Source organism: Chaetodon auriga, chromosome 13 (assembly GCF_051107435.1).
Source record: "Chaetodon auriga isolate fChaAug3 chromosome 13, fChaAug3.hap1, whole genome shotgun sequence".
NCBI classification, from domain to species: Eukaryota; Metazoa; Chordata; class Actinopteri; order Chaetodontiformes; family Chaetodontidae; genus Chaetodon; species Chaetodon auriga.
Window position 1 is genome coordinate 10,939,175 of NC_135086.1, and position 14,825 is coordinate 10,953,999.

A 14,825-nucleotide genomic window follows, 5' to 3' on the forward strand; every position below is an offset into this window, starting at 1 on the left:
TCTGCACAGCATACAACACCTGAGTGGAAAATATAAGAGGCTTCAGGAGGAGCGACAGAGGATGAACAGCTACGATGGGCAGACATGCAACAGGTGTGTGGTCGTGTCATGGTCGCCCTACAGCGCTGGGAACAGACTTACTGTTTGATTTAAGCAAACTAACAGATGTACAGACTGGCCAATGGGAGAGCAGATCCTTGGCTTTGCCTCTGATATTCACACAGCCATCTTATCCTTGGCAGACTGTGGGCAGCCTCCAATGAAAGTCTGAAAATATCATGACATTAGCGTTTCTTAAGCTTCTAAGAGTTGCGCTGAACGTTAAGTTGTGCATTGTCCTCTCGTGAAACAGTGCTCATCTCACTGACAGAAGTCTGGGGCAGCTGGACTGTGTTAAAACAGGAAGAAACCTTTCTGTCACGCGTGAGTCACATGCTTTGATTTGATGGCCACTGCTCACTATTTCGGGCACATTGTGTCGTCCCCGGCTTTTGATATCATATCTCTCCTCAGATAGACCTAAAATAGACCTGGAACAAGTCTCCCAGTAGAAGATGTCCAGAAAGTTGTTCTGGTACGTTACACAGATGCGTGCAATCACCAGTGTGCAAGCACAAATACTGCACACACACACACACACACACTGCCAGCCTCTCTTTCTTCCTCACGCCTTTGCGCTCATCCTTCTGCTGTTGTGCCACTCTTGAGCGATAGCTCACCCGGTTGGCATGTGTGTATGTGTGTTTGCTCGGTTGCCGGGCTGCTTGCATTCAGCGTTTATGAGGGGTGAAACCAGCTGGACACCCCTCACCTACGGACACTATTTTAAAACATTATGGGATTCTCACCATCTTTCTCTCACTGTCGATATTATACTGCTGCTGTTATCACATTCTGCAGATCTGCCACATCTAATGTGCAGGAAGTCTATTCCTACTGTTAAATTAGCTTTATGTGCATTCATACAGATTCATGTCTAATATTTTCTTTTCAATGAAAGCAAAGATTGTCTCTGTATATTAGTTTCTCAGTCTGGTGGTTAAAAAAGGATCCATAAACATTTTCCCATCCTGTCATCCACACCATTTGGCTCTGCAGTGCGCCAGCATTGCACAAGCCAGAGTACCCCCACCCTACCCCAAATACCCCACCACTGGGACGAGATGAATGAGTAAGGATGACAGGATAGATTCAACTGTTTTTATCCCAATTATGTCTCCATAATTAGGCCGTTTTAGTAAAAGAAACATGCAAAATGTGACGTAGCCTAAATCACACTGATTGGTTGCTGGAAAACAGATGACTGAATCCAGTCAGGATGAATGGCAGTGAAAATATCTCAGTGTGAGAGGGAATGTGAGGAGTGGGCTTTAAAATCAAATTAATATGTGTTCTCTGATTCACTCATTCTGTCATGTTTTTAAGAATCCAGGCAGAGAAATCACACAGGGATCTATAATCGATCTCATAATCTGGTTAATTACCTTTTTGTAATGCAAAATGTGGGAAAGTACTGCTGATATTTTTACATTACGATATTACATGCTCCCAAAAATAGGTTTGGCTGCTATGTACTGTTGGTATTCTCAGGCTTGGTGCATGTGCGTGTCTGTGTGATAACTAGTTTCCCAGCCATGCTGGGATCTGGATGCTAATTTAAGATGTTTTCTCTAGGCTACAGGTCAGGTATTGCTTCTGTGTCTGGGGTTGTTAAGCAACCCCGTTGGTAGCTCATTTTCTGTCCTGAGCTGATGATGTGGTCCTCAGCTGGGAAACTCCAGGATGACTGCCCCAGTCATACTCATCAGCACATAACACAGTCCAGTCACAGCATGCTCATATCAGGTCATTTCACATCATCTGTGGCAGTGAAAAGCCCCCTCATCATTTCTGGTACATGAGTGCAGTGGGATGGGAAATCATGTGGAGCAAGAGGTTCAATATCTCTGAAACTCACACCTGAAACCTTGACAGGTCACTGCTGGAGTGTCAACATGCTAAATCTTGTGCGCAAAAGTGCAAAAATGAGGCCTTGTAAAATCATGAACCGCAGTTCAATGAGGAGAAACAAAAGAGAAAAGTTCAGATACTGGTGGTGGTGGCTGATGACTGACGAGGCTGATGAATCTGCATAACTAATGAAAGAACCAGCAGAGAGAATTATTTTTACAGCAAGCAAGATGTGCTATTGGATATCTGACCAGCTGATGAGAGCTGATATCTCAATTGACAGCCCCAGACAATGACAGCAAGAAAATGATGCGTGAGCCTGCCTGTCGAGTGAAAGCAGGACGGTATGAGAATTAAACCAGAGAGGAGTCTTCCTGACTGAACTATTGCTCGAGCTCATGACTCATTTTTCCAAATGTCAAATTAGAATATGATCTATTCAAGTATCTTTGGCACTGGAACAAGCAAAGTCATGGTCCTGGAAGGGGGCCTGGCAAGTCTTGGCTTCCTGGAACCACAAAGGACAGAAGTGATGATGATCAGTTATACATCAACAGTTGCTTTGGGACAGCAGCATACATTTGTTAAGGCTTACTTCATATTTTTAGTATGTCCATAATAATAATGACTGTGATAATAATGAGCAAAGACTTCTGAAAGTGGTTTTACAGTTACCAGTCGTCACAGCAGCACTGGCTCATGGTGGCAAAGGGAAGTGCAGTGGGTGCAGTAGGTGGGCAGCACCTGTTCACTTTTCTTTGAAGATGAAAGAGAACTGAGCAGGTCTTAGAAGTTCATTCAAATGAAGTTCTTCAGGCTCAACCCTCGCTGTCAAGGAATGAAGACAGTCAGTAAGAATTTAAAGAAAGTGAAAATTGGAAGTTCATATTGCATTTTTGACAAGGCCTATAACAGACAACGGGGCCCGGAATGGAAAATGTGCCACAGTCGGGTACTTCATCCAGTTCATGCAGTTCATGTTGGTGAAGTCAAGATGTCAGGAATCATTTGAAAAATCAGTCAGAGTTACCAGTGAAACTCTGAGACAGTGTGTTCAACAATGGCTTCTCTTGTCTCTCTGGCATTCATGCAGATTGTTTTTTTTTTTTTTGTGGTGTTTAAAGAAATGAACCTGCAAGAGAAAGAAACACCAACGTGAGTGAAATCTAATTTCCATTTGATAGCTGATATCAGAGTTTGATTGTCAGCAGTTTAAGCAACATGATTACTCGAATCTGTTATTGAGTCGGGCTCTGTCTTCAGTCCCATGATGCTTTGGGAAAGTGACTGGATACTTCAAACAGGAAAGCTGAAAATAGAGCTGACACCACCAGCAGCTGACACACACACCGCTCTGTGAAACACAAATAAACACACGACCACGCACAAACCACCTCTGGCACCCCTCCCCGGGCTCTACACCCACCCACCCACACACACACACACACACACACACACACACACACACACACACACACTCCTGTTGTCTCTTCTGATTAATTTCTATATATTCAGGATAAACACGAATGATTTGCTGAAGTTACTGCAAAGCATTTTCAACTCACACTGATGTGTTCTTGCCACAGTTTGCAGGAGCTGGTGTGATCTTGCATCATTTCATGGCTGTTTGTGTCTGTATCATTAACTTTATTTGCAGTTGTGTTGCCCCTCTTTCTGAATTCCCTCTTTGCAATCAGTCTGAAAACACCTGAGAGAAGCTTGTGTGGCTGTGTGTAGAAGTGTGTGTGTGTGTGTGTGTGTGTGTGTGTGTGTGTGTGTGTGTGTGTGTGTTTGTGTGTATGCCACACAGAGACAAGCTTCTCCTAAACTGTGTGACTTGCTGTGTCAGCCAGTGCAGCTCAACATTTTGCTGCAATATGTGCTGGTTCATCATTCAAAACTCCTTGACTGGAATGCTGGAATTTCCCATTACATTTAAATGCTTCAGCAGCAAACTGAGTCATTCTCAGGTCGGGCAGTCAAATCACAAAGATCTTTACACTTGGAATGGCAGCACATTCGGCTGAAAGCCTTGATTGGATGTGAGAGGAAACCCCTCATGGACCTGTTGTTTGGGTAGTGTGAGAGTGAAGCAGACAGAAGTATGACAACACTTAATTAAAGCCTCTACATCCCAGCGATCTAACCAAACAGGTGATTTCACTTCTCAGAGCGCTGTGGGTGATAGTTTTGTTCCACCTTGTGAGGTGCAGTGTACCCAGCTCTAACTCTTATTGGCCCATAGAGCTTTGTGACATCATGCAATAGCAAGCATAGCTCCACCCAGCTGTAACCCTCCTTTGGTGCAATTAACAAGAGATTGAAAGCACCTGAGTGTGCAGGGCCTTTAAATGCAAGGTTAGGCTAGCAGCAAAGGATTTAGTTAGGATGGCAGCAAACGTTACATCTCCATTCAGCTCATCATCATTCAGATCATCATTAATACCAACACATTTACACACAGTGGGTCTTGTGACACAGGGCGGAGCAGAGATTCCTCATCTCTGGGCTGGCTTTAAGCTGCAGGGTGTCTGCATGTGTGACATGAGTAATGTCCATCTGTTACAGACCAACAGCATTCATTCAAATACTCTCACAGAGAGACACACACGCTTTGTACTATACTGTTAAGGACCTTGTACATTACATGAATTTCCTGGAGCCTTACCCTAACTGTACCACCTGCTTCATTTGAACCCTTAATCTTAACTCTAACCAATATTTTTAAGATTAACACAGAATCAAAACCATGTGATGAACCCTCTGAGAATTATCACCCACCCAACTCAGTGGAGCTCTTTAGTCTAATTTTACCTGCTTGTTTTGGTGTAATGGCCCACACGTTTCGTGTAAGGGTTGAATCTGAGCTGCTCAACCTTGTTGCCAGCAGCAGGCAGCCCTTCACCAAACAAGTCCCAGTTAACCCACTGTATGCTAGCTACCCAGCACCAAGCACACAGATGAAATAAGCAGCTAATGAAATATGCAACTGAATAGTGAATTAAATTAAAAAAAAAAAGAAAAAAAAAAAGGAAAATAAGTGAATTTAAAGACCAAAATAGACTAAATATTCGACTAAACACAAAGCTAATGTTGCAGCATGTCTGCTGGATGTGTAGTCAGGCAGTTGCAACATGCTAACAACTTAATGAGGTGACAGTATCCTTTGATTCATCTTTAACCTGGTTGTAATTCAAACCTTAACCAAATAAAATCATGGCTAACTTTGTGAATGTGAGACTAATTTCTGTCCTTCAACTTGATGAATATGCACACAAACTGCTGATTCACATCCAGTATCACTAAGCGATGCATTTAACCAAATAGTGCGTGACTGATCCACACAGGTTTGTACAGCCGCTCATGATATGTGTGAGTCCTGAGGAGAGTGTGAGTGACCTTCCTGGCAGCAGCTCTATCAGTCAAACCGCACTGCTCCTTATGTAACCAAGGGTAAACACATAACTCTGCTGTAACCCTATAGTTACTGACAGGGAAGTAACTCAAGCATTATATAAGATTAATGGTGCCGCATCAGGGCACAGCTAAAATGATCAGTTTGATGTGGCGGAAGGGATTTAATTGATATAGTTAAAGGTTTTGAAACGTGCCAATCTTGAATATGTGTCATGTGCCCAGAAAGGACAAGAAAAGGTAATAATGTTCAGCTGTGACTGTTTATTCTTGAGGTTATCGTTTGTAGTGTTTCTGAACTGGACTTCATTCTATTGAGGGGTGTTCCTAATATTTTCATACATGAGACAGGCAGAATATTAGAAACAACTTCCTAGTATAATGCACTCTAGTTGAAGTCATAAAAGTAGGATTTATGTTGGTGCGATTGCACATTAGATTGTGTATTTATTGAAGTAGCCGCTGAGTGTATATGTCAACAGAAAGAGGTGCGTGCCTTTCTTTAGCACCATTAAATATGCATACACTGAATGGCAGTAAGTATGCCTGGGCTATTTCAAACATGTGAGGCTATTTAAAACTGACTTAATGCAGTGTGATCTATTTTGAGCTACTGACATATAGACTGTGACCCAGTGGATACCTGTCAGTATACACAGTGTTTATGAAACAAGCCTATCATTTCTCTATAGCAACTGCAGAGACTGACTCACTCAATCATGCATCCATCCAAGAACGCACGCACATGCACACACACGCACACACACACACACACACACACACACACACACACACACACACACACACACACACACACACACACGCACATGCACACACAGACACACACACACAGGAGGCCACCGCCCTTCCAAGCAGCTGAAACCAGACCCTTCGACAGCTGAATTGAGGGCTGGCAACTGGCACGACGTGGGGAATGAGAAGAGAAGAGGGGCTGGAGAGGGGGGAGGAGATATAGAGGAAAGGCCTGGAGAATAATGGACATGTTAATACACTGCAATAAACTGATTTACAAAAATGTCATCTGAGTAATCATAGTTTTGCTGGAAACTAAGAAAGGTCAGATCATGGCTCATTTGAATGTTTTTGATGCAATTAAATTCAAATTTCATTTCTCAGGTCAACAAGAACAAGGTTAACTTCATGTTTTATGGAATCCAGCTGCAAAACAGATGCAAAACAAAGAGCTGTACTCAGAGTAAAGCTGCATATGACTGTTTTTAACAGTTACCTCCTTTTTCAAAAGCTTCCATATAGCATCTTGAAAAAAAGCACCATAAATGCTCAGTTATAGTTTTAAGGTGATTAGATGAAAGTCTGATCTCTGCTAATATTTGATTGGCATTGTGTTTTCTTCCAAAGAGGGTCCATTGTTAACTTTCCTCCAGTGGTTGCCTGGATTTAAAGTGGTGACAGACTGATCAATTAAAGGAAAATGTGGTTGAGGTACAGCGGAGGGGTGGAGTGGGAGGTAGTGGGAGTACAGATGGACGGACAGAGGGAGGACGGAGAGGAGGGGTTGGGGTGGGAGTGGGAGTGGGTGTGGTAAATCTACAAATAGCTGCGCTCAGTGTCTGACATTTCTTCACTTGGTTTTTCTCCCAGTTGCCCAGTAGGACAGTTGGGTCTCAGCACCTCAAACGGCTCCATCACAACCACGAGACGACCGAACAGTCAACCAGCCATGAGCAAGTCCTACTCTTCCTCAGCTCAGTCTTCCTCCTCGTACCGTCGCACCTTCGGGTCTGGCGTAGGGTCATCCCCAATGTCCTCCCTCTTCTCCTCTCTAGGAGGTGGCCGTAGCTCTTCAAGCCATATGTCTTCCAGAGTCTATGAGGTCAAGAGCACCGGCGTGCCCTCCTATTCTGCCCACCGGGTGTCCTCTGGTGCTGGGGGAGCAGGGTATGGCTCCTCTACAGCCATGCGCACCTATTCCGGAGAGAAACTCGACTTCAACCTGGCCGATGCCATGAACCAGGACTTCCTCAACACAAGGACCAACGAGAAGGCCGAGCTCCAGCACCTCAACGACCGCTTCGCCAGCTACATCGAGAAGGTGCGTTTCCTGGAGCAGCAGAATGCAGCACTGACAGTGGAGATTGAGAAGCTGAGGGGCCGCGAGGGGCCCGGGCGCGTGGCTGAGCTGTATGAGGAGGAAATGAGGGAGCTGAGGAGGCAAATAGAGGCCATCTCCAACCAGCGTGCCCGCGTGGAGGTGGAAAGAGACAACCTGGCTGATGACCTGCAGAAACTTAAGCTCAGGTAAGCTAGAGGAGGATGAATGAGAGGATGGACTGATCTGTCAAGTGGATACAAAGAGTGATGGAATGAAGAACACATGAGACTGATAGAGCTTATAGTTTTAACAGTAAGCTCCCAGAAAACAGACAGACTTTGGCCAAGAGGCTGATGTTAGCTGTTCCAGAGAGATAAACAACAACTAAACAGACAGATTTTTTGGGGGTAGACCTGTCTACATCTGGGCTTTCCAACCTTTATGGCTTGTGACTGTTTAAAGTAAAGCATTTCCGAGGAGTCAAAAACTCTCGTCAAGGGTTTAATATGTAGGAGAGATCAAAGATTGATGATTCCACCAAACTGAAATATTGCATGTCTTTATTTTTCTTGTTAATCATCTAATGTCCGTTCAGATGTTCTCGCAACCCCTCAGAGGGGTCTCAACCCCCAGGTTGGCAACAGGTTGCCATGGGTGAGAGACACATTGGTGGATCACACAGGAAGAGAGGAAATGAGGAATGGGAAAGCAGGAGAAGTGGGAAAGTGGTAGTTTCCCTTGTGAATACATTGGAAAAAACGTAAATGCCCAGGATGTGCATGCACTGATTTCCAGAGGGTGTCTCTTCTCCTTTGGAGCAAAGGGAAACAACAAAGTAACAAAAGAGCGATTTGAGAGTAGCCACACTTCAATGAGTGTTATGGTCCAGCAGCTTTATACAAAGGTGTCTTATGATTGAGCCACAAGAGACCTAATAGAAGAAAATGAAGAGAGAGAGAGAGAGAGAGAGAGAGAGACAGAGAGAGAGAGAGAGAGAGAGAGAGAGAGAGAGAGAGAGAGAGAGAGAGAGAGAGAGACTTGCAGGCTCATAGGAATAAAGTTGAGGCAGACAGATAAAGTTTCAGCCAGACAGAAAGAGAAGTAGACAGATGGAAATGAACAGATGAACACACACACACACACACACACACACACACACACACACACACACACAGATAGAGAGAGAGAGAGAGAGAGAGAGAGAGAGAGCTGTGATGTGAGTGAATCTCTGAATAGTCTATTTGTAGCCACTAGGTCAGTTCTTTGAATTTAGAATTTCTGTCACACCAACAGCAAGCAACATCACTTAATTTTAAGTATATATAGAAGCATACACACACACACGCACATGCATGCATGCATGCACACACACTCACAGGCACAGACACACGCATTCACTCTTCGCTTTCTTTCCATCAGCCCTTTTTAAATTGTTGCCTGCAGCATTGAGTGAAGCTTGCCAAAGCACCTGCTGCTCCCACTGAGATCAAAATACACACAGAGACCGCCTGCCTGCCAACAGTTACAATGCATGCATGCAGACACACACACGTACACACACGCACATGTAACACACCTATAGAGTGTTTGCAGAATTTTCAGATTGCATCAACAACTATTTGCTTTAAAAATGAATCAGTCTTACAAAAAGGCACTTTGCTGTAACTGCAAAAAGCAGAAATTGAAAAATAAAATGTATTTGCCACATACACACAGCAGCCGCAGGAACAAGGTCCTGCAGGGGCTGCAGGACAATGAAAATGTGTTCTGCAGAGGCCCCGTGGAGCAGATTAAGCATGTTCAATATCCAGTACTGTAAGTATGGTGCACAAGTGCTAAGTGCCATCCAACTGTGTCATATAAAATGAACAAAGGAATGCAATTTACCACACCGGGTGTGAAATTGATGACCAAGTCGCCTGATTCACACCCATTCATGGAACATTTCCCTGAAAACGGTATCATTCAAACCTGCAAAGCTGTTTAAATTCACATGTAACAAACCGACCGGCGGCTTCAGACACTGTTGCGAGCGTACGTCCAGTACATGCACACATTACATGCATGCATTTTTTGTTTGCCGTGTGCCATTTGAAAGGCTAATTCTGGAAACTGCACCAGCCAAGGGCAGACCTCTGTTCTTTTCTTACCGTCACCCTTCTGACTCTGACAGTGTGACAGCAGCTGCAGCACAGCTTTAGGACTCAAAGAGCAAGTGCATCCGTGTGTGTGCGTATGTGTGCGTGTGTGTAGATATAGATACAAATAAAAGTTAGACTATGATGTGTCATTGTCTAGTCGGTTCTATTCTTGTCAATTTACTGTCTGCCAAACAGAAGAGGGAGCAGAAGGCTGAAGGAATGAGAGGCAGTAACTAGTTTATCTGTCTAGTAATTGGTCCCTGGGGAAGACGCCACACTCAGACATGGTTGTTGTGTTCGTATCCACTTATGTTTCGACTTTCCTCTATCTTTTTGCCTATTTTCTCTCTGTTTGTTGCTCTCTCCAGACTGCAGGAGGAGATTCACCAGAAGGAAGAGGCTGAGAACAACCTGTCTGCCTTCAGAGCTGTACGTTTTCTATTTCCATAAAATCACACCTTCATATCTCAATCCTCAGTCATTTTGTCCTCAAAGCCTGAAGTAAAATGTGAAACATTGCTCAATTTTCCCTCTCCTCTCTCTCATCAGCCATTTTCTTCCTCTCAATTTCCTGTTCTCCCTGCAGCTTTTTGTTTTTCCTGTTGGTCGTCCCTATAATTTTTTCTGTGTCTGTATTTGTACCCAGGATGTAGACAATGCCACTCTGGCCAGGCTGGACCTGGAGAGACGCATTGAGAGTCTGCAAGAGGAGATTGCCTTCCTCAAGAAGATCCATGAAGAGGTGTGTTGATCTCTCTCTAAAGTCTGTCTGTCTGTCTGCAGCCAGACCACCACACCTACGTCTGTGTGGTATGCGTGTCAGTTGAGTGGTGTGCACTGTATCATATGGCGACTCTGTGTAATATTAGATATATCCGAGCCTCTGTAGGCATGCAGCTCTTCAAGTGATCAAATATTTCACACTGAAACACACCCGCTGCTGTTAAAACATATTTATTATGCACAGTTATACACCCTCTCTCTCCCTGTACAAAAGTGAAGCAATTTGAGAGATTAAGTCTTATGCAAAGCAAATGCAATAAGTGCAGTTGGCACATTTGTGCACATTCACCCAGAGACATCAAAGGACGTACCGAGCCACACGCTCAGACACACGTCAGCGCAGTTGAGGTCCTCTCCTGTCATTTTGTCTTCTCTGCATCAACTTTGACCCATCAGAAGTGCTGAACTGCCGATTGGTTGAAGGGAGCATGTCAGCTGCTGTGCGTGTCTGTGTGTGTGTGTGTGTGTGCGAGGGTGAGAGCGCCAGAAAGCATGTGTGCATGTGAACAGATGCAATGCTATTTATATCTTTTGGTTAGACCAGAAGACAGCTGAGTGGGACCAAAGCTTGCTCATTTGAAACTTGTAGTTTAACAATGTTAAACCAGCCTTGTGCTATTCTTGATGTCTAATATTTTAATAGCATTGCTTCAATGCACCACAGGGCAAATTAATGGCTTGACATTATGTAGTTCTTCTATAATAAATGTCATTGATGTCGGATGCCCTGCCCTGATTTTCGCTGATTTATGTTTGAACCTTGGCTTTCATGAGCTGCAGTGTCACGTCAGACAAGGTTCACATGTCAACTTTGATCTCTGTGTCTTTATTTGTTTCCCACAAAATGCCCTGTGTTCATTTGTCATTCTCCTGTCACCTTGCAGGAGATCCGTGAGCTGCAGAGCCAGATGCAGGACACTCAGGTGCAGATCCAGATGGACATGTCCAAACCCGACCTGACTGCTGCTCTGAGGGACATCCGCATGCAGTACGAGGGCATCGCCGCCAAGAACATCGCAGAGGCTGAGGACTGGTACAAGTCTAAGGTAAGATGGGGGCACAGACACACACACAAAGACACAAAGTCTAATCAACTGTTGCACTGCTAAAACCTCATCGTCTCTCCCCTCAGGTGTCTGACCTGAACCAGGCTGTGAATAAGAACAATGATGCACTGCGTCAGGCCAAGCAGGAGACCATGGAGTACAGGCACCAGATCCAGTCCTACACCTGTGAGATCGACTCACTCAAGGGCACTGTGAGTTTTTTCTGTATTTCCTCTTTGTGGTTTATACATGGAAGTCTTTTCTTTGTTTCCTCTGAAGCTGACTCTTTCCCGTCGCTCCCTTTTTCAACCCCTCTGTTCCACTTCATGTCTTTGTTCCCCTGTAGAACGAGTCTCTGCTGCGTCAGATGAGAGACATGGAGGATCGCATGGCCCGCGAGGCTTCTGGCTACCAGGATACTATCGCACGGCTGGAGGAAGACATCGCTAAGATGAAGGTAAATGAGTCTCCAATGGGAACCCCGTCTGTGTTTGGGATTTTAAAGCATTTGGAAATATGTAACAGACATTCTTCACACATTCTTTGGTTGCTTTGTTAGAGTTTTTCCCTCTGATTTTGTGTTTGGTGATGAGTTTAATTAGAGCAGACAATAAAACTTTTCCTGTATTAATTTGCAGGACGATATGGCTCGTCACCTGAGAGAGTACCAGGACCTCCTCAATGTGAAGATGGCCCTCGACATTGAAATTGCCACCTACCGCAAGCTGCTGGAGGGAGAGGAGAGCAGGTGTGTTATACAGCTGTAGATTTAAGTTTATTTGTCCCAGTGCTAGCATAAACTTAACATTCTTGTCAGTGAGGTGTGAGTTTGCAATTGAGTTATTACCAACTTGCAATACTGAATCATGCATTATCCTTTTTTCAGGATCACCACCACCGTGCCTGTCCAGTCTGCTTATTCCTCTATTGGATTCAGAGGTTGGAGAAACAGTATACATTCTTCCCCACACCCATAAATACTCCCAAAATCCGTTTTACATTCCAGATGAGTCAATGAGGGGATAAAAAAGACTATTTATAGCTTGTGACCGTACATGGTAGGTGCTATTCTGAGGACGTTACATGTCACGTATAAGCAGTGACACATCATGACCACTGTGTGGCAATATACGACATGTCAAAAAACCTCCGAGGCCCTTTGATTCACAGAGGCAATAATCAGCGAGCCACACATCAATAATCACACAACTTAGCCCATTCACTTGATGTATTAACAGTCCAAACGTGCAATTAATCTCTGCCAATTGCTCCGCTCGCTCCACTCTGCGGCTGCTGAAATGAAAACAGTGAGCAGTAATTAAAGATGATGTATAATGTCCAGCCGAGATTCATTAGCGCCATTGATTTCGAAGATGAGTTTGGATATTTCACCTTTAAGTGGCAGCACCTCCACAGACTGTTTCACGGCTGCTCTCTGAATGTGCAAGCCATGCTGTTGTATTGTTGGAGGCCAATTAGCGCTCTCAGAGCAATGCCAGACTAGTATCAGTGTCTCAAACTCAAGACACTTTGTAGCAAGCTGTATGACTTTATGAAGGAGTGTAAGAGCTGCATGCATGTATTCTCACAGAGACCAGTCCTGAGTCCCAGCACCAGCGCTCCTCAGAGGTCCACTCCAAAAAGACTGTTCTCATCAAGACCATCGAGACCCGCGATGGAGAGGTTTGAATGCACACACACAAATACACCAGCGCGCACGCACACATATTTATATATGTATATATACATGACATACGGTATACTTTTCAGCCTCGACACACATGTTGCACCTATTTATTTTATCTAGTAAGAGAAAACATGAATAATTTTCCAACTGAATCATGTTGATTTGTTATATTCTCATCCAGATGAGGTATTCTATGAGCCAGGGCGCTACTGCCCAGTCTGTAAGTCTGGGTCCAAAATCCAACCTGCCTTTCATCATCTGTTCACTACAGGCTGAAGCAAACCACCAGATTTAGAAAAGAAAATTTGTCTTACAGGTTTGACAGGTTCTCCTAAAGAGTATAAAGAAAATCTGCATTTCTACTCTTAAACTGAAACATGAAATCTCGTAGTTTGCGTTGACCCTGTGCAGACACTTCTGTACACCACTTGAATAAGCAGCTTCACCGTCAGTGGCTACGGCCCCCCTCCCCTGCACAGCACTTCACTCCAAACAATACCTGCTTCACTGCTGGAAAAATACTCTCACGTATTTGTCTGCAACCCTCTGCACTCCTTAACACAGATTCTACATTTTTTTTCTTCCTTCATAATAATGTACGATACCTCTCCTCCTCAGGTTGTCAGTGAGTCCACACAGCACCAGCAAGACATCATGTAAACCAGAAGAGGAACCTTAGACATACTACATAAGAAATGAATAAAAAAAATATACATTTTCCTACCACTACTATGACAATTTATAAGCTGAGCCTATTTTTAGACACAGAATGTTGACCATTACAGCTGATTTCAAATGAAACACGAACGACAATGTGCTGTGTACGTCATCACAGAGGCACAATGCACTGCCTTTAGCCTGGTTTTAAACAAAGGTCATTCCAGGAATTATACGTGTTACTTTCCATCTCTCAAAAAACAACTGATTTTGTCATGAAAAAATAATTCAAAGGCAAGAGGAGAGTTTCAAATGAACAAGGTTTCGTGCAGCCATACTGGCCCAGTATCCACAGAGAAGTCTGCAAGGAGCAAGAGAGATAAATGGACCTGAAACACCAGGCTCACACCTAATAATGTAACTGTAAATTTGGCTGCACATATTCCAAGTCTTTCTGTGCTAACGTACACATATGACTTGACTAAGGGGGGCTTTTGTTTGTGGGACTGATTTAAGGGAAGTGAGACGTTGGTCTTAGGTTTGAGAAATGTCAGAAACACAAACATCGAATGGAAAAGGAACTTGGTCATGTTTGAATTTTGAGCTCGATAGCATGTGCTGGGTGTTCGATTGTAAGAGTATGGGTGACCATGTTGTGCTACTTCACTGTGCCAAGAAGCTCAAATAAAGACATTTGTCATCACCATTTGCCACTTGAGCGTCAGCCGGTTTCTTAAGGTTGCCTAATAATTGCTCTGTGTGTATGTAGCATGCGATGTGCAATCCTGTCTTCTTTTTCAACTCCAGTCATTAGCATTCCTCAGATGGCGTACATACCTTTGCATTGGTTTCTACCCGCTGCATTCATCATCTGATGTGGGCTGTGTTAACTTTCTAAAATGATAGCAGCTTTCCCAGCCAAGCATAGCCGTCTTCTGTTAACATTTAATTCACTTTTATAAAGAAAACGGGAGCTGCAGCCCCGTTGAAATGATTACTAACAGCACTGGTCTTGGTGCAGGGAAAACTGAACAATGGCTGGTTAATGAGCTGGCTTCGGTCATGCTTTGTTT

The 14,825-nt window shown here is 44.0% G+C and overlaps 1 protein-coding gene across 1 annotated transcript; it reads left to right on the top strand.

Moving 5' to 3' along the window:
• Nucleotides 1-6,958: 6,958 nt before the first annotated feature.
• Nucleotides 6,959-14,458, top strand: desma (desmin a). Its single transcript, XM_076747055.1, has 10 exons — nucleotides 6,959-7,644; nucleotides 9,948-10,008; nucleotides 10,226-10,321; nucleotides 11,247-11,408; nucleotides 11,495-11,620; nucleotides 11,755-11,865; nucleotides 12,047-12,156; nucleotides 12,295-12,347; nucleotides 13,000-13,091; nucleotides 13,714-14,458. Exons 1-10 carry the CDS (start codon nucleotides 7,067-7,069, stop codon nucleotides 13,753-13,755), a joined length of 1,431 nt encoding a protein of 476 aa, XP_076603170.1. The 5' UTR covers nucleotides 6,959-7,066; the 3' UTR covers nucleotides 13,756-14,458.
• The last annotated feature ends 367 nt before the right edge of the window (nucleotides 14,459-14,825 follow it).

What these genes read in the sequence shown, in the direction of transcription:
- desma (XM_076747055.1), top strand. Translation starts at nt 7,067, where the DNA reads ATGAGCAAGTCCTACTCTTCCTCAGCTCAGTCTTCCTCCTCGTACCGT. An exon ending in ACCTGTCTGCCTTCAGAGCT is followed by an intron (nt 10,009 to 10,225) that starts GTACGTTTTCTA and finishes ATTTGTACCCAG; the next exon opens with GATGTAGACAATGCCACTCT. An exon ending in TTCCTCTATTGGATTCAGAG is followed by an intron (nt 12,348 to 12,999) that starts GTTGGAGAAACA and finishes GTATTCTCACAG; the next exon opens with AGACCAGTCCTGAGTCCCAG.